We start from the raw sequence: 24055 nt of genomic DNA on the forward strand, positions 1-24055 counted from the left end.
AGGGCCCCCACGGCCATCAATTGGGAAGGCACATTTGCACTCCAATTTCGCTCGTGGGTTTTCTTCCCAGGCTTCAGCATAGTTATTACCCGCTACTGTGGGAGATTACCCTGAGTAGTTTTCCCCTACGTCTTTCCGTCACTCTCCAGAAAGGTAGTCCTGCTACCAATCTCACTTCTGCATTCTTTATTTCTCCACCAATAACTCACAACCCAGCCTGAACACGACACACAAAATAACAAGACGACAACTCACAGGTGAGGAACAGATCATAAAGATGAAGATCACGCTGAAGGGCAGCTGCTGCCCACTACATCCAGCCAGACCTTGCTAAGACCACAGAACATTCGCTGATTCTACCCAGGGCAGCAACTGGGATTCTCCTCCCACAGAGCTTTTGAGCGTGAGAAAGCCGCGGATTCCTCATCTGCTGGTAATCAAGAAGATTCCTTTCTTTTCTCTGCTGCATCCTCAAATGCAGGCTCCAATGGCCATCTGGTCTGTAGCTGCCAGGAACCAACGAAGCAGCAGGGCCGGTCAGTGCTGCAATACTCTCTACTAAGCCAGATGGTGGCTTGTGCTGATGAACGTGCAGGTGGGGCACCCACTCACCCAGCCTGCAAGACAAGCAGAGGGACTTCTGGCTGAGTCGTCAAGTGTCTTCTGGTGCCCCCCCCCCTTCGGGCCACAGTCCCCCCTAGGATTGAGGCTGCTCCCAATAGGGACAGAGGGTCCCTACCTGGGTGGGAAGGGGGGCAACCCCCTGGAGGGGCTCTCGAGGTGGCTGGGAAGGGAAGCTGGAGAGAGGCTGCAGCGCAGACAGCCTCTCCTCGATCCACCTTCTGCTTCCATGCGATGCACCTGCTGGGTGAAAATGCACCAGGGAGAACGCTACTCCTCCTTGCAGGGAGACAGAGGAGGAGGAGGAGGCTGGCACCGGGATGCAAGCGGTGAGGGCCACCCACCCGTCTTGGGCAGAGGGCTGGAGTGATGGCTGCCCAACATTAGAGCCGCCCAAGAGCGAAGGTGGGCTGGCTGCAGCAGCACCCACCCTGTCCTTTTCCTTTGTAGCTGTTTGAGAAAGCTTCGCACCTTGGCCGGTATAAGTAGAGAAAGGCCGCGGTTCCATCCTTTTGCAGATCCCGTAGGGAGCCTACAGGTCCGGGGTCAGCCCACACAGAGACACTGGCCGGCCAATCCACGCTTGGACGCTTAGGGTGAAAGCCATAATTCTGGAAAGACCTTCAAAGGCAGAAAAGGAACTAATTAGTCCAAGCTATTAGTCCTCTGTTATGACTCCTGAAGTTTCTGACCCCTCCCTGACAGGGAACACCTTGGGTGAGAGAGCAAAAGGCAGAAAGAGATTCCTCTGCCTCTTTCTGCTCCCCTTTCCCCTGCCCTCAGCCACTCGCCACCTTCTGGTCGGAGAGCAGCAACGTGGTATACGTGGACTAATGGTGATAAATAGCTGATAACGTGAGTATCTTCCCACGCCCACCTTCATGCTGCAGGAAGGACACGTGAGCCAGATGACAAGCAGGAGAAAGTGCCACACCATCAGGATGGCCCTACAATTTCAGGGGAAGCTGGCCTGCTCACTGGCTCCACGCCGGGCACACAGACCTGATCTCGCCTCGCGGGTAGCAAGACTCCTTCAGCAGGACAGAGCAGCCTGCTGCTGGAGCCACCGCTGTGGCACGCGACAGCCTCTTCCTGGTCTTGTTTCTCCAATAGCCACAGACAGTTGGAACGCCAGGTCTTCATGGAGAGAAGGACACATAGATAAGCAGGGCTGACCAGTCTTCTTACTCTCCAAGCTGCCCGCCCGCAGGGAAGCTTCAAGCAGTCACAACATTCCCTCCCGCCAAAAAATCTGGCTTTCGAACCAAACAATTTCAGGAGGCTTCTCGCCACCATGCAGGATCATGCTCCTCGAGCCCATTTCTACAAGCTCCAAATGACATCTGCAGCAATGCATTCCTCCTCACTGCCCCTTGGCACAGACTAACAATCTCTCAGAGACACCCCTGTCTCCCCACCTCAGAGTGGTCAGAGGAAAGGTCCCAACCCCACTGATGCCCTGTCCCTGAGGACTGCAGACTTTTGTGGTGCCAAGGAAGCAATTCGAGGGGAAGGACACTATTTCTTTCAAGCACGACGCATCATATGGACAGTCTCAGGTTGCACAACCAAGGTCTTTCCTAGTAAGTTTTGCCATTGTCCGCCCTCCAACGCTTTACTTTGTCCACTGAAACAGTTGAGCAAGCCAGATTTCTTGCAGCCTCCAGTGCGGCCCTCCTTCAGTCCTGCCAGCCACCAACCTTCATAGCCAGCTCTAAGGGCAGAGACGTTCTGGCTCTGATGGGTAGAGAATTCGTAGCATTGAGTGATGGAGGAGATGAGATCTTTCCAGTCATCACGTGCGGTCGCAGCTGGGGAGAGACAGGGAGGACGTCAGAGACCCAGAGACTTGTCCCAGAGCTGCCCTGGAAGCCCGACACGGGACTGCAAAGCAATGGCAGAGTGCAGGGGACGAATCAGTATTCCCTGGGGAACATTTGCGGTTCTTAACTCTACTGGCAGCTGCATCAAGAAGAGGCTTCTTGAAGCTCTAGAACGCTAAATTCTGGAAAGTCAATAAACTCTAGACAGCGATCTAGGCATTATAGATCTTATCAATGCACACCGCCCTTAAGAAGTGGGAGGCAGCAGATAATAAAGGGCTGTGAGATCCGGCCAGCAACTATTCACGTACTGTTATTACTGTGTTATTTAAACACAGAATGGTTACTACTGCTGGGAGCCTTGCACAGGACTCCTCACAGATGCACTGGCGCCGCCAGCAAGCACAGGCCAGCCTTGGCACAACAGGATGGGTAATATCTTATGCCCTGCCAGCCAACCCATTTGAAGGCTCCAGGACTGGTATTAGCCAAGTCTTCAACGACACAGTCTGAGGCCATTCTCCGCACAATGCAATGGTGAAGAAGTTTATCAGCACCTCCGACTCTCCTCTGCTCTCAGGTTGATGCTCACAGAGGCCCTACTTGGCAGTTCCTCCTAATGGGCCATGTTCATCACCCACAGGTGTGAGCATCTGGCCTCCTGGCTGCAATACAGCGTGCTTGGCATGATACGGGCCGGCCATCTCTGACCTAACGCCTGCCTTTGCCAGCCTTCTGGCAGCAGCTGACCTTTCTGACTTCCTGAAGGAGCTGCTGACGACCGCCCACTCATTCATGCGCCTCATGGTCATCCTCAGCTGGAAGATAAATGGGGCCGTCTGCGAGCCACACTTTCAGCCTGTGGGCACGAGTCTCTCGTGGAAACCTCTGAGGCTGTACTCCACCAGGCTCTCTCAAAGGCGGAGAAGGCCGCGTTGAGGCTGCACGAGAACAAGCTGCCCCAACCCGCCTGAACGATGACAGCCTCGCATCGACCTCAACCCCCCTGCCCCCCCCCCCCGGGAACACGCTGCTGCGCCCCCGCCACCTGACTGGCTTCTCGGCAGCCCTCCTCCCGCCACACACAGAGCAAAGGACCCGGCAGGATGAGTGGCCCGACCAGGTTCTCCTTGTAGGGAGCAGGAGACCCGCCCTGCAGCATCTGCTGCTGCTGCTGCGTCGGGGGGCCTCCCCATCTCCTCCGTCCCCACCCCGGGTGGAAATAATGAAGCCCCGACAGGGAGGAAGCCTGAGGCCAGCCGACGACGGCGACTTCCCCATCTTGTCCTGCCGGTGGGGAGGGAGGACGCTGGCGCAGAGACCCTCCCCTCCCTCCTCCCCAGAGCCGCCCCATCGTCGGGCAGGGCAGCAGGCTCAGGCGCCCTCCCCGCAGGGCTCCCTGCCCCTGCCACTTCGTCCGGCGCCTCCCGCTTCCCACCGCTTCGCCCTGAGCGCCCGGCTCCGCCCTCGCCGATGCGGGCGGTCCTGGTCGGGCGCGGCGCTGAGCTGCAGGCTGAAGGAGGCAGCTGCCCTGCGCGGCCCGGAGAGGAGCGGGGAGGGCCGCGGGCACCTTGCGCCCGCGCGCCGACGCTGCGCACTGCCGAGCCCGCGCTCCCCGATCGCCGCCGACGCCATCCGCCCCCCAGCCCCGCCGGACGGATGCGGAAGCAGCAGGCGCTGGCTTCAGCTTCCGTCGCCCGCCTCAGGCAAGCGCCCCGCCCTTTCGTCTCCTGACGCGCCCTCCAGTTGGGACGAGGGCGGCCAGTGCCAGGTCGCGATCTTCCGTTCCCCCTGTGCTCCGCCCTGCCCAAACCTCCTACGCAACGCGAGTGGCGGGCTCCATTCGCCTTCGCCTGCCTCCGGGGAGGTGGGGCGTGGCTGGTCCATCCCGCGCCGCCGCCCTCCTCTGGCGGAACTCCAAAGCCCAGCGACCGCTGCTGGTCTGAAATTCCCGCCCCGCCCGGAGGTTCAGCGCCGCCTCCCGAGGAGGGAGGACGGGGTTTCTACAGTTTGAAGTTAGGTGGCGAATTTTTTTATGCTCCAGATAAGTTAGGATATTTACGTTTCGCCAGCATGGGCTGATTACCATGCTGGCAGCCGATGGAATTGCAGTCTATGCAAAATAATCTGGAGGCAAAAGGTTCGCCACCAACATTTCCGCACGGTTAAAACGCCCCGCCATTGGCCGCCCCCGCTCGGTCTCCGCTTCCCGCCTCGATCCCATTTGCATTCCTATGCGCGCCCGGTTGAACTCGCCGGTTTACGGCTTACACAGCGAAGTGTGCTAGTGGTGGTGTCGGGCTTACGGCGAGTATCTACAGCGTAGCGTATCCCAGGTGTTTCTTGGGCGGGCGCCGGTATGGTTTCTTCTGCTCAGCTCGGGATCAGTCCCTGGCCATGGAAGGGCCTTCTCTGCGGTGGCCCCTGTGGCGGCCAGGAGGGCTCCTGCTCTCCGGGCTTTCCACAAAGGGTGCAAAACGACTCAAGAGGGCTTTTGCACGCGGGCAACGGGCTGCCCAGAGCAATTCACTGGGTCAGTGGAAGAACCTTTGAGGGACCGGGGTGGCCTCAGTCTGCTGCAGCACTTGGCTGGCTGGAATCAGGATCCCGCTGCACCGCTCCTGCTTCACCCCAGCCCCCTCCTCCGATTCCTGGTGGGTTCCCCGACCTGAGCCCCACCGCCTGGCCCGCAGCCCTCGGTCGCTCCATAGGTCCAGGGCGAACTGCAAGGGACCCAAGGGCATAAAATAAACATGACGGGGAGTGAAAATGCAGGCAGTGGCAGGTGGGACATTTGGTTGGTCCGGGCCAGTTGATAGGGGGGGTTAGTTCTTGGGTCATTGTGTTGTTTTGTTGTATGTTATTGAAAAAGAAAGTCGCCATTATTGTTGTTATGCTACTAATGATGTTTGTTGTTATGAGTATTTTGCTTTGTATAATTTATGATTTTATGTTATGATTACTGATACTTGATATGATGCTTTATTGCTGATGTTTGTTGTTATAATTCTAGGTTTGAAATGCTGTATTCATTGTAGTTAGAATGAGATGTTATAATGTTATGTTATTTATTCTATGTTCATTGATGTTATGGTTACGCTGGTCATTATTATATTATTGATATCGTCATTTTGCAGCTGTTATTCAGCACCCTGAGCACTGGGGGGAGAGTGGTATGCAAATCTCATAAACCATTTAAAAATATTCTACATCTATTTGCATAGGCGCACCCCACCTTGACAGAACGGCCCGAGGGGGCGGGGCCAGCGCGCCCCGCCCCCTCCGTCTTTGTTCCTCCGACGGCCCAACAGCGCCCCTCGCGGTATAGTCTATAGGACAAGCTGTATCGCGAGCGAGGGGGCGGGGATGCCAGTGATCAGCGTCAGGTTCAGCCAATGGCGCCCTCAGGGCCGCGCGATCGACACCCTTCTGGCCCAATAGGCACTCGCGAGGCGGCCCGGGTCCAATCGCGGTCCGCAACGGGCGGGGCCCCTGGCGCTTGTTGTCGTCGCGGTCTGGAGCCAGAGGTGTCCGGTCGTCCGCTTCGCTCTGAGGGGAGGTCGGCAGCGGGAGGCCGGTCCGGGGGGCTCGATCAGTGGGCAGCGCCGTCCCCAGCACCCGGGGACATGTCGAGGCGGGCGGGGCCGTGGCGGGCCGCTGGGAGGAGGCGGACGGCCACGGCGGCTGAGACGGCTTTGCCGCCGCGCTCGCGTTCCCTGCGGAGAGGGCGCCGCTCGACGGTCTGCAGGCCCTGAAGGAGAAGCGGCCCGCCGGGCGCCACAGCAGGTTTGTGACTGTAGCGGGGCCGTCAGCGGCCGGACTACGCCTCCCGACATGCCTCGCGTCAAAGGTGGGCCTGCGGGCCCTGGGCCGAGGGCGCGCTGCACTCTGGGAGTCGGAGTCTCTTGGGCCACTCTTCGCGCGGCATGCTGGGGGCAGACGTTTGTGGGCGCGCGGCATGCTGGGATGCGTAGTTCTGGCGGAGAGGACTGGCTGCAGCTGCCCAGAAGAGGCCAGGCTGGCCCGGGCAGCAGCAACCCACGACGGGCACCGCTGAGCCCTTCTCGGGGCCGGTGCTCTGGGAGAGGCCGCGGGGTCTGTGCTGGGCACCGGTCGAGGCTCCACCCAGGAGAGCGTCCGCCCGCCCTATCAGTCCTAGCATGTTTCACCGCTTCCCCACGCTCTGCAGTTGGCGGCGCGAGCCCGCTGCCCGGGCCCCCACCACCCCGGCCAGGCCGGGCCCCCGCACTGAGCAGCTGCGACTCTACTTTCCTTGCCCTGCGGCCAACCGCAGCCATCTCCCCTGTGAGCATGTTGCAGACTCGGCTGTCAAATATACATATAGCGCTGATAGCTGCGCATTGATCAGATTTTCTGACATCCCAACTTCAGCCAGGGGGAGGGGCGGGGCTGTCTTTCTCCTCCTGTCTCTGGGAGAGGAGAAGAAGAAGAAGAAGAAGAAGAAGAAGAAGAAGAAGAAGAAGAAGAAGAAGAGTTTGGATTTATATCCCCCCTCCTTTCTCTCCTGCAGGAGACTCAAAGGGGCTGACAATCTCCCTTGCACTTCCCCCCTCACAACAAACACCCTGTGAGGTGGGTGGGGCTGAGAGAGCTCAGAAGAACTGTGACTAGCCCAAGGTCACCCAGCTGGCGTGTGTGGGAGTGCACAGGCTAATCTGAATTCCCCAGATAAGCCTCCACAGCTCAGGCGGCAGAGCTGGGAATCAAACCCGGTTCCTCCAGATCAGAGTGCACCTGCTCTTAGCCACTACACCACTGCTGCTCCTGGCTGTGCACCCCCTGCGGCTGCCCCAGGTGCCCTCCTCCCCAGAGTTCCCCTCACTGCTCTCTTGGGCCACAAAGCTTGGCTGCACACCCTGCTGTATAAGCAGCTGCACAACCTTGTCCCCGTGCACGAAGCCCTGCAGGTCCTCCGGCCTGGCGGAAGGTGAGGTCGCTTGCTTTGTGGCGGGAACAAGATCCTTTCCCCCAGTGGGAATTTTGCACCAGGCCAGATTTTCTTTTGGTGCTGGACGTGGCTAGATGTGTGACGCTCTCCGCCATCCCCCTCCTCCACGCAGCCCAGCCTGTGCTCAAGTGGTTCTTTTCTCCAGTAAAACTTAAGCAAAGCTGCACTCTCTCTGATCTGTGGAGGACCTTGTTCCTCTCCCCCTCCCCACTTGTTGGGTGACCTTCAGGCTCAGGGGATGCAGCTGCTTTTATTCCGTGCCTAAAAAAAACAAGATGATATTTCCCCGGGGCAGCACTGGGCTCTGGCTGGATTAGAGGTTTCCGCTATTTGTGTTCTCCTGGGCATGTTGCCCCAGCACCAGCCTGGGGGGTGATTGGGGAGGGGGGCTAGAGTGAATGATGGTGTGCAGTAAGTGTGTGTGTATGTGAGCATGAGTATGTGCTCTCCCCAGTGTTGTACCTTCCATAAGGTCTCTGCGTTTCGGCATCCATGGGTTCCCCAGGTGTAGATCGTTGATCATGCCTCATTTTCAGTCAGCCTGCCCTGCTGTTTAAAACCTCTCTCTCCCTCCCCCCCCCCCCCCCGGATTATGTAATTATTTAATGTTTCATTTACTTTATTTATAGCTCACCTTCCTCCCTGAGACTTCAGGTGCATGTGGCATAAAACTGTGCAGTCAAATAGTACAAGACAGTCACCAAACTGTAGTGGGGCTGGGACCTTGTAACTGCGAAACAGCACAAAAAAGGAACAGGTGTCATGGGTTATAAACAGGGCAATAAAATGGAAGTACAAAAATAAAAAGTAATGCAGTAAGAAGAAAACAATATATTCCACAGACAGTGGAAGAGGCTGTGGTCTGGTTCCTATTATCAAAGCCCCCAGAGGTTTGGTCATCTCAGTCGTTGCCCCTTCTGGGGGTTTGGAGTCTTGCTTTCACAGTCTTCTTTTGCATGGGTCTGGCCAGCATTCTTTGCTTAACACTGACTTAACCCCTTCAGTTGCTCAAAAGTTTTCCCTCCAGAGTTCCCCGCCATGTGTTCTTGGGCCCCCGAGACTTGACTCCGATTCTCTCTCCCCCCCCCCCCCCCCATCATCATATCTTCTCTTGCCTGTCCTTGATCAAGGTCAAGATAAAGCAGACATGTGGTATGTCCTGTACTTGTCTGCAAGGGCTCTGGTTACAGCTTTGGTATAAGCAGGCCTGTGGGTATCAAGTTTCCAAAGTCCTGGAAAAGGAATGTGAAGACTTGGATACTATTCCACTGGTACCCGATGTTTACATCCTGTCTGATCAAAACTTTTGCCCAGCCCAACTATCAGGCTTCCAGTGGCAAACAACCAACTTGAAGGAGTCAGCCAAGTCCCTTGGCCTGCCTCAGAGTCCAGCCTTGAGCTGCTGGCCGCCTCTCTAGTGGGTGGCTTCCCTTATTCAGCCTTTACAAACTCTGGTTGCATGGTTGACTAGCTAAAAATTACCAGAAATTTTGAAGGGGGGGGGGGGTCTTAAGCAAAAAAGCAAATTTTTTAGAAGAAATTGAAATATATGAAATATTCAGTAACATTAAAAAAAATCCTTTTGTAACTTAGCACATAAAAATAAACAAGGTGGGAAGTTTATGGAATTTTAAAGTATATACCTATAGTAAGAAAAAAAATGTATTGTTTGGGCAGAAACAGTTGTACAATTGGAATAAGTCAGACTGTTGGCACATTTGGATATTAAACTAAATACAACACTGAACGCTTTAATAATGTGTTGACCCTGAACACTGGAATTATTTACATTTAAACAAAAAGAAATTCTTGAGAACGTTTCGATCTTTGTTCTATACCCAGGAATTATTATCTAACATTGTAGATTGTTTGACATCAAACATTTCATACTATACATTTTGAATAAAACTATTCCGTAAATTTGAAACATTCCAAAAAAGAACAAAAATCATAGTTTTTTTTCATTGTTCTATTGTTCTATCTTTTTCACTGGCAAAGTTGAAAGCAGACCTTTTCACACTGTATGTGTGTAATGGGTGAAACCTGATCTTAAAATGCACTTTATTTATTTGCAAGGAGAACATATTTCATTGGAGCTTCGCAGATTTCTCAGTTTTTCCACTGGACAAATTGAAACAGCCACACAAACACCCAGGAGGCCCTGCCAGAGCAAACCAGCAGTCCATCTAGGGCAGCATCCTCTTTCACCCGGCAACCAACCGGTTGTGCTGGAAGGCCAAACTGCAGGGCGTTGAAGCTAACGCTGCATCCCAGTGCTGGCATTCAAAGGTTTACTACCTTTGGATATGGAGGCTTCTTTCAGTCACCGTGGCTAGTAGCCTGATGGGCGTTTTCCGTATGAATCTGCATATATTTTTAAAGCCACGTCAGACTTTTTCAGGCTACATATTTTTGAGTGAGTAAAAGAGAAAAAAAAAACCATATGAGTTTTTCTCCCCAGTTCTTCCCTCATATTTCCATGGGGGGTGGGGAGTTGTATTTCCTCCTATATTTAGTGGGTGGGTTTCTGGGCCTTCCCATCTCAACTATGGACCCTTTTGCTCTCTCTGGCTGTGATAGGAAGTTTCCGCCGCGGAGCCACACCACTGAAGATTGTTCTGGCCTCAAGAGACACAGCGATGAAGCTATTGGAAAACTCACGTTTTGAAGCGCTAAACTCTCAGCTAACGGTGGAGACAGGAGATGCGCACATCATTGGCAGGTTTGAGCTTGACATGGAAGGGGGTCAGTCTTCGGTATTGAGGCACGGGGGGCCCCAAGATGCTGGGGGACCTTGCAGGCCTCTTAAACCCCATGTTAGTAATGAGCCAGAAACAAGGGGTGGCGGGAGGTGAGGAAGAAGTGTTCATAGAATCTTTGATCTAAAAAGTGGGAAGGGCGCTAAAGGCCATGCAGCTCCCTCCTTTCCCCCGTGTAACTCAGAAACCCTGAGAAATAATCATCCAGCTTCCGCCAAACCCCTCCAGGGAGGGAGAATCCACAACACTCTTGAGCAGCTGATTCCACCGTTGAGCTGCTCTTATTGTTAAGAAGCTTGTCCTACTGATAATTCCACACCTGTAGTTGAAACCCATGATTATGCATCTTATCCTCCGCTGCCTGCTGAAATAGTGCCCCGTGGTCGTAGGAAACGGCACCGAGTCGCAGCCGACCCGTGGCCCCCTTCATGCGGTTTTCAAGGCAAGAGACATTTAGAGGAGGTTCGCTGTTGCCTGCCACCGCATAGCAGCCCGGGACTTTCTTGGTGGACTTCCATCCAAGTATTAACCAGGGCCGACCCTGCTTACCTTCTGGTACCTGATGTTGGGCTACCTAGGCCGTCCAGGTAAAGGCAAGAGATGGTTAGCCATTGCCAGCACCTGCCTAGTGATCCTGCCCTTTCTGGGTAGCCTCCCGTCCAAGTCCTAACCAGAGCCCACCCTGCCTGACTTCTAAGATCGAACGAGATCAGGCTAACCTGGGAGGGCACGGGCGCAGGGCCCGCTCTGTTGGGTGCTGTGAGTCGGGCCTCTTTCCACTCCCTGCCCTCAGCGCCAGCTGCTGTGCCAGAGCCCAGGGAAGCCGTGGCCATTTGCAAGGGGCCTAGTGGCACACGTGGCTGCCAGTTTCTACCTGTCCCAGCTGAGTCCTTTGTCAGTCAGACTGGTGAGAGTTTCCACGGCTGTCAGTCATTCCAGGAGCCTGCCTTGCGAGTCGCTGTGGGATTAGTCTGAGTTGTAGTCCCAGAGAGCTGTGGGGTAGCCTTTGTGCCACAGTATTGCCCGCCCCGGCTCGCCACTGCTTCAGGAGCTTCGCGGTTCCCCAAGAGATCGAGAGCTACTCGTGCAAGATGGCTGGAGACGACAAGCACCTGTTCAAGCAGTTCTGCCAGGAGGGCCAGCCGCACGTCCTCGAGGCCCTGTCTCCCCCTCAGACAACGGGCATCAGCCCCAGCAGGTAGGAAGGCCGGCCCCTCTGGGCGGGCAAGGCCGGCAAGTTGTGCGGGCTGCACCACGTGGGAGAGGGGTGGAGGTCCTGCCCCTTCTGCAGCACGGAGCTGTGGGGCGGAGGGGGGCAGCCTGAGACTGGGGAGGCTGTGGCTCCGGAGGAGGGGAGGGGAGGGGGGGCAGCCTGGTGCAGGGCCAGCGGCAGAACGGGGGTCCTGCTTAAGGACGGGGGGGGCTTTCCAGCCAGCTGGCCTTTGCCCTGGGGGGGGGGCGTGGGCGCTCACCCTGCCCTGTCCTGCTTCCCAGGCTCAGCAAGAGCCAGAGTGGCGACGAGGAGGGACCGCTCAGTGACAAGTGCAGCCGCAAGACTCTCTTCTACCTGATCGCCACCCTCAACGAGTCCTTCCGTCCAGACTACGACTTCAGCGCTGCCAAGAGTCACGAGTTCAGCCGGGAGCCGAGTCTCAACTGGGTGAGGGCCTGCAGGGTCCCCGGGGCTGCTCCCCATCTTGCTGTGCCCCCCCCCCCCGCTGGGGGTTTCTGAGTGCGAGGTGCTCACGGGGGATCCACAGCAGATGGGCCAGAATGTCCTCAGCAGGCCACAGGGCCGGGCTCCCGTGTTTCCCCTCTGCCCAGGGGGAGCACAGGGGTGGGGCTGGGACTTCTCCCTGAGGCATTCTCGGATGCTGGCGTGTGCTGCGGAAGGCCTCTGCTTGGTACGACGGCCCGCCTGGCCTTTGTGTCCTGGAGCCCCATCAATGGTACCCTGCCCAGACTGAGGCCTTCCTGAGCCTGGCAAGTCAGCTGGGTCTAGCAGGGGAGGGGAGGGGGCCCCAGGTCTGAGTGCCTGTGTCTTGGCCACTAGGTGGGAGGCAAGTCCCAGTCACCACGGGGTTTGACAACAGGTGTGCTCTGGCCACGCTCCAGAAGTCACAGTCTGGAATCCAAGACCACAATCCAGAGCCTGGTTGCATATTCCAAAAGCAGAGCCCAGGGGTCAGGGAACAAGAACAGGCATGAAGCAGATCAGGAAGCTAGTAGAGCAGTCCATGTGGACCGGTTGATTCCACACTGGCTGCAGACTTACATAGGGAGATTCCCTACAGGCACTGCTGGTACCCTCACATGGCTCTTCCCTTCAGCACCTCTGCTGCTGAGGACTGCTGAGGCACTGGGGTGTCTTCCAGGGGGAGTATGGCTCAGAGACCCCCTGGCCTCATAGGACGCATCTGCCCAGTGGTCGTGGGGGGGGTGGGGGGTGGCCCACCACATGGTTCCCTGCAAGTTTTGAAGTCCCAACTGAGGGTGTTTTCTCTCTCTCTCTCTCTCCCTCTCTCTCTGTCGGCAGGTGGTGAATGCTGTGAACTGCAGCCTCTTCTCTGCCGTGCGAGAGGATTTCACTGCCCTGAAGCCCCACCTGTGGGATGCCGTGGACCAGGAGATCTGCCTATCAGAGTGTGACATCTACAGGTTGGCCTCCTCGTGCATTGGGCTGGTGCCCAGGGTGGGCGGGGCCGGCCCCGCGGTGCTCTGACTCGGGTCGAGAGCCTGTCCCCAACTTGCCCCTGTTCTGTGCCGCAGCTACAACCCGGACCTGGACTCGGACCCCTTCGGAGAGGAGGGCAGCCTGTGGTCCTTCAACTACTTTTTCTACAACAAGCGGCTCAAGCGCATCGTCTTCTTCACCTGCCGCTCCATCAGGTCAGGGAGGGGCCCGGCCGGTCCCTGTGGCTGCGCTGAACTGGGCTGCTCTGCCCCACCCCTCTTTGGGCTGGCCGGCAGGCAGGCAGGCAACCTCATCCTGATGGGCGCTTTGTCTTCCTAGTGGCTCCACGTACCCCCGCCCGGAGGCAGGCAACGAGTTGGACATGGAGCTGAGCGAGGATGAAACTGAGGAGACTGCCGAGGCTTGTGACCAGGACGGGAGCAGCATGGAGGAGGACCGGTGAGCAGCACCGCACTGTTGCAGTTGAAGGGGATGGGGGAGCTGATCCTCAAGCCTGCCTGTGCTGGGGCCCGAGGGCGAGGGAGCTGAGCTGTGACGGCCTCTCCCGGCTTCTTCTGTTCACAGGAGGCAAGTGATCTGCATGTGATGGCCCGGGACTGCCCTTCCCTGAGGATGGCCCTGCCGCTGGAGCCCCCCCCCTGCCGCCCCCAACCTCCTCCTGCCCCAGCTGCCTGCCCTGCGGATGCTGCGTGACCGGCCGGTGCCTGGGGCTGCCCTCCAGCCATTCCGTCCCCTTCCGGAGCAGGGCAGGCCCCTCCCTAAGGACTTCCCTCTCCAGCCTTTGACTGAGGAACTCTGTCTGTTGGAGGCCCCGTCAGTGAGAGGGGGAGGGGCAAAACGAGGCCTCTCCTGGGGCTGGTTGGCTCCAGGCCCTGTCCGTCTGTTTCCAGTGGTCCGTTGGGCTGCTCCTTAGCTGCGGCTCGGAGCGCCTTTTTACATTTCCCGCTTTTGCAACAGATGCTGAAGGCTGCTGGAGGGAAAGTGGAAGCTGGACTCGTGGGGGGAGGGTTTCCCCCTGTGTGCCCCCCCCCTTAAAAACTTACCTGAGACTTCTGGCCCTGAGCAAGCGGACAGCAGCCTTGCAGAGAGCTGGGCTTGGGTGTGTCGCCCATGATGCTTTGCTTCCCCCAAAGCCTGCAGAGTTTATTTTTATATTCTCACCCCTGAGCCTGTGCTCCATGCCCACCCACCCCCCACCACCCCGCAGACCTGAACTGGCTGGCCTCCTGCCCACCCCTGCTCAGCGGGCCCTTCTGTCCCTCTCCATTCGCTGACTCTCAGGAGGGGCCTCTCTTTCCTCTGCTGTGTGGTGAGCAGGTGGCCCTTTTCTCGGTCCTGTTCTGGGCTCCGATTTAGCTCCCTTGCTGGCGGGAGTGGGGAAGGAGAAAAGGCCTTAGGGGGAGAGGGCGGGGGGCCACTTGGCTAAGCTGCGGAAGAGCAAAAGAGGCTCTCCGTTTGCCAGGACCTCTCCGGTACAGCATCCGCCCACACACACACGTTCCCTTCTCGGAACTGCCCTCCAGGCTGACGCTTCCACCACCAGCAGGCCTGACTGCTTGCCTGACAAAAAAACCCACCTCCCAAGCGGGGGCCTTCTATTTCGTAGCCCCTGACCTGGGGTGGGGGGTGGCACCAGTCTCTTAGGTATCCTCCTCCACCTGTACAGCTGGGCTGCCTCGAAAGCGTCGCCCCCGCCAGCAGCTGGTGTTCGGCCTGCCCAGAAAGTTGCTCCGGCCTGTGGCAGGCAGACTCACAGGACCCGGCTGCTTTTTTCCCGCCCCAGCCCTTGGGGATCCCCCACCGAGGGAGTTCATGCTGTTCCATCGCCCGTCCTAGCCAGACGGGTCTTCTGCCAACGATGCCGCTCCCCCAGAGCTCTGTGCAGCTGCCTTGGACCATGCGGTCCCAGGTGGAAGATCCGGTAGCCCAGGATGTGTGGCGTGCCTTTTGCTGGGGCATCTGGTATGTGGACCAGGCAGGGCCGGTGGGTTCTGAGGGGGCCGGTAGGGCCTTGGAGAAGTTGGGCTCCTTTTTCAAACGGCCGATCAAGCGCTGCACTGATTCTTTCCACGCCACCTCATTATCTGGATGGCTTCTTGCTTGCGGAATGGCCTCCTGCCCCAACTGATTGGCTCCCTTCCAGTCCTTGGCAGCTGAACGAGGGTTCCTCCAGCCGGGGACAAGACTGAGGGCCCCTCCACCTGCCTGGCCTACCTGGGAATCTCGTGCAGGGGTCCTCCCTGACCTGTGCCTCTCCCTCCCTCTGACCCCTCCCCACACAGGTAGCACAGGACTTGGGCTCCCCCCCCCCCCGTGTGCTTGTTTGCCTCCTTGTTTTAAAGATGTTGCTTAGCCATTTACTGTTGCAGCTATAAATTTTTTTCTGTGGTTTAAAGTGTCTCTGCCTGCCTGGAATGTGAGTGCTGACTGTGGGGCAGCAGAACTGCCCGGGCCGCCCCAACCGGCCCCGGGGCTTTGAGGCCTGCTACGGCTGCGACCCAGGAGCAGCAGGAGGCAGGCCCTGAGTTGGAGCAGGGCCTTAGCAGTGCTGCGGATAGCACGGGGCTGGGGCAGAGGAGTGCCCTCCACAGCCCTTTGGCTTAGCATTTCTGGGGGTCTTTCAGGGCCCTCCTGTCAGAACTCCAGACTTGTCCCGTAAATGAATCAGATCTTTGAAAGCAGGATTCTTTTTTTATTGATTGCAAGCGCAGAAAAGCTGTGGTCTTTTATTGTCCGAACTGAGTACATTAGAGCAGGCAAAGCATGATGTCCCCCAGCATAGATACATCAGGCCCACAACACTTCCCCCCCCCCCACCTTCCTTGTGGCATGAAAGTACTCTCACACACACACTCACTCACACATACACACATTCCTCAGGTGGTGAGAACTTGGGAAGAAGTTACCGAGTCCCACCCACTCACCACCCACTCCAATTGTAGCAACCAGATAAGGGCAGACTGGAAGAGGGAGAAAGGCAAATGATTCTCAAGGTTGCTCCAGTATTGAGCTCTCCATAGAAACATGGCAGGACCCTGGCTAAGATGGCAGAGGGTCATGACGGTTCCCTCCTGCCAGTCCTTCCCTTTGATCCCACCCCCATGGGCCGATTCATTCAAAGGAAGGGGCAGAGAGCCGCACACTCTGGCTCAGGTTGTTTGCCACGCCTGGAAGGGTAGCGGGGCCAGCCAGCATGGCAGAGCGGCCTCTGCACCGCTGGGGTCACGGCAGGCAGGAGTTGACATCCCTCAATCATATTCTTCCACTGTCCTCACGAGAGAGCCCTGCATAGTGAAGTGGTTAAGTGGAGGTGCACTCTAATCTGGAGAACCGGGTTTGATTCCCCACTCTGCCACATGAGCTGTGGAGGCTGATCTGGGGAACCGGATTAGCTTGTGTACTCCAACACACACGCCAGCTGGGTGACCTTGGGCTAGTCACAGTTCTTCGGAGTTCTCTCAGCCCCACCCACCTCACAGGGTGTTTGCTATGAGGGGGGAAGGGAAAGGAGTTTGTAAGCCCCTCTGAGTTTCCTTACAGGAGATAGAGGGGGAATATAAATCCAAACTCTTTGTCGTCTTCTTCTAGATGCAAGCGTTGAGAGGCTGACTCCTGGCAGCCCAGCAGTTAACGGTCCCTGCAGCCGGGATACAAACATTCCCATAGTTTTGGTCGGGGCTCTGAATAGGTTGTTGGGGGCAGGTGGGCCAGAGACGAGTGACCCTGAATGTTCTGGGGCCCACACGTGTCCTTTCCCCCCAGTCAGATCCCTGATCTTGTCTCCTCTGACAGGCAGGGCTCTGGTGGAGGTCTGTTGCATTTGATTTGAAGACCCCGTCTAGTTATAGCTAAGGGTCTGCACGGCTTCCCTTTGTGAGAATAGTTCTCGTTAGCGATGAGGCAGCAAACTTCATTGCATCCTAAGTAAGATACACCCTCTTTAAATGGGCTGTATATTTTATTGTACAATGAGTCCAAGTGTTTGACTATTACCAGCAAAGAGCTTCCTGTGAGGTGTTGTGGGTTTTCCAGGCTGTGTGGCCGTGTTCCAGTAGCATTTTCTCCTGATGTTTCACCTGCATCATGGCTGGCACCTTCAGAGAAACGTCAGGAGAAAATGCTACTGGAATATGACCCAGAAACCCCACAACACCCCAGTGATTCCGGCCATGAGAGCCTTTGACAATGCATTGAGCTTCCTATGAGCTGACAACTTCTATGGAAACGACATAACTTTTTATTTGGCAAGAATGTCAGGTAAATGGAAATGCCAAGTGCTATAGTGATAACTGTAAAAAAAAAAGGATGTGAAAAAAATCTAATTTAGCTAGGTGTGGGGAGCCAGCACGGTGTAGGGGTTAAGAGCAGGTGGACTCTAATCTGGAGAACCGGGTTTGATTCCTTATTCCTGCACAATCTGGTGAACTGAATTTGTTTCCCCATCCTACACATTCCTGGTGAATGACCTTGGGTCAGTCACGGTTCTCTCAGAACTCTCTCAGCCCCACCAACCTCACAGGGTATCTGTTGTGGGGAGAGAAATGATGAGGGGGTATAAATCCAGACTCTTCTTCTAAAGTTAGTTTTGATTCCCAAGGCAAAAAACAGGTTTCGGATGGTTATCTCCGAATGCTATGAAATGCTTTGGAGCCCAGCACGCGCCAAGAGAAGATATCTCAACTCAATGTATTGTCGAAGGCTTTCACAGCCGGATTCAACTGGTTCTGGTGGGTTTTCTGGGCTGTGTGGCCGTGGTCTGGTGGATCTTGTTCCTAACGTTTTGCCTGCATCTGTGGCTGGCCTCTTCAGAGGTGTCTCACCTAAATCTTTGACCGTCACCATGGAAGTCTGGCTCAGTCTCTCGCATGGCCCGTTCTATAGAAAACTGACAATCTACACGTTGAGATAAATCTTTCTAAGTTTGACACATAATTGTTCTTTACATAAAAGGATGACGAGGTTCTCTACATATGCCTCTCAGAGAAAGTCTTCATTATGCTCCTTCGTATGAGGCTAAATTTCAGTGCACCCTGGCAAAAGAACAAATCTCATACATCAGCTACCTTACTTAGTTATCAGGAATAGAGGAAGTCTTCTCCAAGCAAGACAGACCCAGGGTGAGCTGTGGGCTCCTCCGCCTGCTCCTGAGTGCTGGTGGACATTCAGCAAGGGAGCCAGCGAAGACTGTGCGGATCAAGGTCAGAGCAACTGGGAGCGCCCTCTTCCAACATGGCCGTCTGCTCAGGAACACGGCTGATGGAAGCGGGGGGCGGGGGTGGGTTTGATTGTGCCTCTTGTACACCGCATGGGTTCAAAAATAACCATCCCAGCCCAGAGGCCCAACTGGTGGTCTCCTGAGAACCAGCAGCCCAACTCCCGGCCCTCCCACGCAGGAGGGGCTGCAAAGGGTTGACGGCCGGCCTGGCCAGAGGCTTCCTCCTGGGTGCCGGGACAGCCCTGCTTGTAAACAGAACTCCGTCTCCATGGCAACACAGCTCTCCACGCCCGGCAGGTACCCAGGTAAATCCCATCTCCGCTTGGGGGAGTCTGAGGTTTTTATCTGTTTGTTTTTGCCCTCAAGTCGCAGCTGACTTGTGGCGACCTCCCCCTCCTCTGGTGTTCAAGGCAAGAGACCGTTCCCCCCCCCCCCCCCCAACATCACGCTGCTGGTCTCCCTTCCAAAAAATACATGCTGGGACCTGCCCTGCTTGGCTTCTGACATCCGACTAGTCTGGGGCTATCGGGGGGGGGGGGGGGTTGGGTTCCGCCAAACAACACTTTACAAGGTGATTGTAAAGATCAGGGTGTTCGGCCAAACAACACATCTCTCTTGCCATCTCTGGGCTGTCTCGGGGGAGGGATGCCAACTTTTCAGTTGCCCACTGTGGCTGTGCCTTTGACCAGCTCCAACGGAAAAACACTCTCCATAGAATTCTGCAGATCGGCCTGCTACGAGGGCTGTGCATCTTCTAGCTGGCTGGCAACCGGAGGCATGCCAGGGGGAATGGGTGCCCTTAGTCAGTGGCCTGGGATCATGGGGGGGGGGCGCCCAGTGTGCCCACATCAGGCTCCTGCTGGGCACCCCCACATGATCTAATGGGGGGCGCCCGGGGTCAATTAATCCCCCATATCCCTCTGGCAGATACACTACTGCTGGCAACCCAGGCTGGCACCATCCAAGGTCTGGGGTTGCCGACTCTCAGGGACTAGGTCAGATCTGCAGGGGAAGGAGCAGAATTTCTGGAGCGGAGGCCGGGGGGGCGGGCATCTGGCCATCCTCTGCTTGGCTGGAGAGGTTTGGGTCATTCGTTGCCACCACTGTCACACTGGCCTGGCTCTATTCCTCACTCCTGCCTGGGGAGAAAGTTTAGCCTTGGGCTCTCTGGCAGTTTGGCAGGTCTGGCAGTACACCGCAAGTGGCGGGGCGGGTGCGTTGAAGCCATTCCGCCTCCTAGCCGTAGGCAAGGGACTCCTCCTACTCTACGTGATTGGGCCATCTTGAGCCCCCAACTGCTCCTGGTTTCACAAAAGTGGCGCGTGCAAAAGGTACCTCTACTTGGCATGGTCTGGCAGGAAGCAGTGGAAGCAGCCGGATTCCTTTATTGGGCAGTGGGGGGGGGGGCATCCCAGGGGAGGCAGGTGGCCTCGGGGGTCTGCGCTTTCCTTTATCTTTTCCATGGCTTTCGCCATTGCGTGGAAAGTGGAGTTTTTGTACCTGTCAACCAAGAGTTCTTTCTGATCAAATTAGCATCTTCTTGCCTTGACTTTGGTGAGCTGTCCAGCCCCTCTCCATGGAGCGCGGAGCGTGGTGTTGAAGGGCTCTGCTGTTTGCATTCCAGAGCTGCCTTGGCAGCAGAGGGGGGTGGGTGGGGCACGGAGCAGAAGCTCAGAGTCCTGTTTGCTTCCTGCACGATTCCTGGGCAGGACTCTCCACTGGAAGCCCTTTGCAGAACTGCCTGAAGCCAGGCAGGCCGAGGAGGTAGGCTCTGAGTGCGGAAGGCTGCTGCCAGGATTCATCACGCTCTTTGGGGCAGGCTGGACAGTTGGGTTTCCAGAAAGCACCTGAATGCTCCTATAACCAACTGAGCAGAAAGGCAGGCCCCTCCAAAGGAAGGGGAGCAGTTGTAGCGCAGACTTCATTAGCCAGACTGGAACTAACAGGGTGCTGCTGGGACCCCCAACAGTCTGGGGTGTTCCTGCTGGACCTGCTGGCCTCCTCCCAAGGAGATGGTTAAGAGCAGGTGGGCTCTAATAGTTCTGGAGGACCAGGTTGGATTCCCCACTCTTCCACGTGCGTGGCGGACTCTTATCGGGTGTACCAGATTTGTTTCCCTACTCCTCCACATGAAGACTGCAGGGGGACCTTGGGATGGTCGCAGTCCTCTCAGAACTCCCTCAGCTCTACCTGCCCCACAAGGTGTCTACTGTGGGGAAGGGAAGGGAGTTTGTAAGCCGCCTTGAGTTTCCTTACAGGAGAGAAAGGTGGGGTGTAAATCCAAACTCTTCTTCCTAAAATCCAAAACTAACAGATGGTGCTGAGAGGGTGATCGCCTTTGTTCTCAGGATGGAGAACGGGGGACACAGCGACATAACTGGGGCATAAACCCCAAGAGAGCCCCGCAAACTCATATCTAATTTAGGGACCTGCACTATTAAGCTCTGTGAGAATTTTCCTCACAGGTTACAAATAAACCTTATTGGATCTATGTGAGAGAAACCGTCTGAGGAAGACTAATCTTTCGTAACCACCTGAACCGGAAAGGTGTAGACATAGCAAAACAGAGAACTTCCCTGAGTTAATGACTTCACTTGAAATAACACATAACTCTTTTTACTAGGCAAGAATTTGGCAGGTAAACACAGGTGCTAATTGAGCCTATTATCACCGGAAACAAACATGCAATAGAAATCAAGTCGGCTAACAATTCTCCAGCTGAGCTGAACAAATCAAGTTTAAGATGAGCCAGTTTTTAATGGATGGGCAGAATGATCAGCAAAGTCCTGCCTGTAGGCCTGGCCGTAGCTCGCCTGCAACCTTCTCCGACAGGGAGCCGCCAGCAGAACTCCAAAGATTAGCCCCTCAGATTAGTCCCTATACCCGTGGTGGCGAACCTTTGGCACTCCAGATGTTATGGACTACAATTCCCATCGCCCCCTGCCAATTGGCCATGCTGGCAGGGGCTGATGGGAATTGTAGTCCATAACATCTGGAGTGCCAAAGGTTCACCACAACTGCATAGAGAAGGGGACAGGACCCGAGAGCCATAATATGTGATTGTGGTCCCCAAAGGGATTGCAAAGATAAGCAACAGGTGGACTTTGAACGCGCTCATTAAATTCTCAAATCAAAGTTGTTGGGCTAAAATTGTTCACAACTGAAAAGCAATATATTCACTATTTCTTCAACCGTTGTACGCTGCAGAGACCCAGTGGTGGTGTTGCGGTTAAGAGCAGGTGGGTTCTAATCTGGAGAACCAGGTTTGATTCTCCACTCTTCCACCTGAGTGGCGGAGGCTTATCTGGTGAACCAGATGTGTTTCCGCATTCCTACATTCCTGCTAGGTGATCTTGGGCTTGCCACAGTTCTTTGGCACTCTCTCAGCCCCACCTGCCTCACAAGGTGTCTTTTGTGCGGAGAGGAAGGGAAAGGGGCTTGTAAGTCACACCGAGTCTCCTTACAGGAGAGAAAGGTGGGGTATAAATCCAAGCTGCTCCTCCTCTTCTTCCTCTTCTTTATAAGACCTGCCAAGTTGGAAGGTGGCCCTGTATCTTTCCTGGCCTGCTGCTGAACTCTACAAACGTTATAAAATTTTTAACTAAAAACTCACGATTGAGACAAGTGTCTAGTATTAGGATAATATGTATGGGACACCAGAGCCAGGTGCCCTGGGGCTGATCACAGCTGCCTAGGCAGGAAAGCACTCTGCCCATGCTCACAAACACTCGCTGCCTTTTGGGCCGCGAGGTCAAACTCAGTCCCTGCAACCTGGCTCCTTCCTGGCCTAAGTCCTGACTCCAACTGCAGCCTGGCTGCTTCTGCCCTCCGAGGAGGCACTTCACCCCGCCTGCCCACCCCCTTCCAGCCTTGCCTTGCGTGTGGGCGACTGGCCCAGCTCCCGTCTCCTGCAGAAAAGGGAGAGGCAGGTCTCTCCTGAGGGACTCGGAGCTATGGGTCACACACACTTACACCCCAGCGTCATTCACGCCACCTGCCAGTTGCCTCTGGGCCAGATCCTTTGGGCCTGGACATCTTGGAACACCAAGAGATGACCCTCAGGAGGGGCTCCCTCTGGGGAGGGGGCTGTGGGGGATGGCGAGCATCTGCAAAAAGGGGCCAAAGAGGCGGCCCCCTGGGGTGAGTGGAGCGACGCGTGCCTGGGGTCCCCAACGTCTTCTGTCTTTGCCCCCCACAGCCTCCCAACAGAGCTGGCTGAGCAGGAACGGGCGCGTTGCCAGCCGGGCAAAGGGGGGCACCATGCCTACCCGGGGGCGCCAGCTCTGGCTCCAGCTCCAGAAAAGCTTCCGACGTGCTGTGGAAAAGGTATCCTCCTCCTTGCCAGGCCCACAAGGGAAACCTTGGGCCCTTGGGGTTGGTGACTGCGGGTACATGGTGGAAATGGCTTTCTGCACAGGCTCAGGGGAATGTTTTTGAGTCTGAGAGGTGCAAATGGGGGTTGTGGGGCTGAGCTCTAAGCCACATGGGTGGAAGCAGCTCAAGGCTCTCACAGCCAACTCACAGGGACCCTCATGGGGTTTCCAAGGCAAGAGACGTTCAGTTGCCTCCTTCTGCAGAGAGACCCTGGAGTTCCTCCGCGGTTTCCCATCCAAGGGCTAGCCAGGGCTGACCTGGCTGAGCTTCTCAGATCTGACGAGACCTTTGTGGATACCCACCCTTTGTCAAATGGGAGCAGGACAATGAAAGGGGGCCGGCAACATGCTTGCAAGGGCGGGGGGGAGGTCTGGTCAGGAAACCAGGTAGGCAGGGCCCTGTCTGAAGGCCTGTACACAATTTCTCAGAGCCAGGTGGCCGGGCAGTGGCCAGTCACTTGCCAGCAGCAAACGCAACCCCACTGGGTGTCCATTGTCCCCTGACCTCTGCTGAACCAGTAGCTGCAATGCTTTTTGTGTATACTCCAGGGAGGGGCTGGAGAGCCAGAAAAGCCCCTCCCCTCCCTCCCTCTCTCCTTGGTGACACCCCTCCCCCCGGTCTGGGAATCAGTCCTGCCCACAGGTAGCTGGACCAAGTCTGGTTCCTGGTAGCCCACCCAAGTGCCGGGCCAGGGCCAAGCCCTGCAGCCCCCCGTGTCCTTGTGCTGGTACACCCGGGCCTTCTCTTCCTCCTGCCTGCAGATCAAGAACGAGGAGATGAAGCTGGCCCACCTGAGCCACGGCCTGCAGCGCATGGGCCGCATCACCCTCCTCCACCCTGTGCGCCACGTCACACACGATTGTCTCAAGAAGGTCTTCGTGGTGCTCGACACGGAGAGTAGCCTGCATTTGTACAAAGAGGACGGCTTCTACGTGAGCAGCCGGCGAGGCCCCATGGCCATGATGGGCCTGCTCTATGCCACTCAGGCGGACCACTTTGTGGCCTGGCACGAGGGTGGTCTCTGGGTGCTGGACTCTGGCTTCAAGGTGCTCTCTGAGGTGCAGTCGGCCCTGCCCATCAGCTGTGGCCTCTACAGCCAGCTGCTCAACCGCATTGTGACAGCCGGCCAGGGCAACTTGGCCATCTGGGCCTTCCGCGGTGGGTACCGAAGCCTGCATTGCTGCGTCACGGTAAGTGAGGGCCTGGGCCCCGGAGACGTCTTCAGCCACCTGGCCCTGGACACCAGCAGGACTGAGCCCCAGCGGTGCTTTGCCTCGTGTGACACGGGGGCGGCCGCCTTTGACCTCTCCAGGGGAACCCTGATATCCTTCAAGACAAAACTTCACAGCAGGTGAGGTTTCCCCCCAGTCTACAAAGAGGTCCAGCACACATCATGGCCAGGGGATCGTGGACAGGGACACGGCCACCGTTTGCCAGAGATTTATTACTGGAGGAAGGAATTGATGGGGAAAATGGCGTTAGAGAGAGGGTGTTAGAGAGAATTGCAAAACTCCATGGCAAACCATAGAGCTTTTGCAAGTCCTAATGCAAAACCCCACTTCAGGATATCAGTTGAGTCTCTGCCCCCAGCGGGTTGCA

General features: G+C 56.3%; 2 protein-coding genes across 2 annotated transcripts in view; both read left to right on the forward strand.

Moving 5' to 3' along the window:
* Nucleotides 1-5929: 5929 nt before the first annotated feature.
* MAF1 (MAF1 homolog, negative regulator of RNA polymerase III) lies at nucleotides 5930-15262 on the forward strand. The gene is made up of 8 exons (XM_048482619.1): nucleotides 5930-6230; nucleotides 9994-10136; nucleotides 11243-11370; nucleotides 11667-11832; nucleotides 12709-12830; nucleotides 12942-13061; nucleotides 13186-13305; nucleotides 13432-15262. Exons 2-8 carry the CDS (start codon nucleotides 10053-10055, stop codon nucleotides 13451-13453), a joined length of 762 nt encoding a protein of 253 aa, XP_048338576.1. The 5' UTR covers nucleotides 5930-6230; nucleotides 9994-10052; the 3' UTR covers nucleotides 13454-15262.
* A 6915-nt stretch (nucleotides 15263-22177) lies between these two features.
* The window catches only part of WDR97 (WD repeat domain 97), a 50919-nt gene continuing 49041 nt past the window's right edge, over nucleotides 22178-24055 (forward strand). Inside the window, exons 1-2 of the mRNA XM_048482679.1 lie at nucleotides 22178-22408; nucleotides 23218-23807. Of these exons, the coding sequence (XP_048338636.1) occupies nucleotides 22178-22408; nucleotides 23218-23807 (821 nt within the window). The remainder of the gene's footprint in view (nucleotides 22409-23217; nucleotides 23808-24055) is intronic.

Source organism: Sphaerodactylus townsendi, unplaced genomic scaffold (assembly GCF_021028975.2).
Source record: "Sphaerodactylus townsendi isolate TG3544 unplaced genomic scaffold, MPM_Stown_v2.3 scaffold_19, whole genome shotgun sequence".
Lineage (NCBI taxonomy): Eukaryota > Metazoa > Chordata > Lepidosauria > Squamata > Sphaerodactylidae > Sphaerodactylus > Sphaerodactylus townsendi.

What these genes read in the sequence shown, in the direction of transcription:
- MAF1 (XM_048482619.1), top strand. Translation starts at nt 10,053, where the DNA reads ATGAAGCTATTGGAAAACTCACGTTTTGAAGCGCTAAACTCTCAGCTA. An exon ending in TCAGAGTGTGACATCTACAG is followed by an intron (nt 12,831 to 12,941) that starts GTTGGCCTCCTC and finishes TCTGTGCCGCAG; the next exon opens with CTACAACCCGGACCTGGACT. An exon ending in TTCACCTGCCGCTCCATCAG is followed by an intron (nt 13,062 to 13,185) that starts GTCAGGGAGGGG and finishes TTGTCTTCCTAG; the next exon opens with TGGCTCCACGTACCCCCGCC.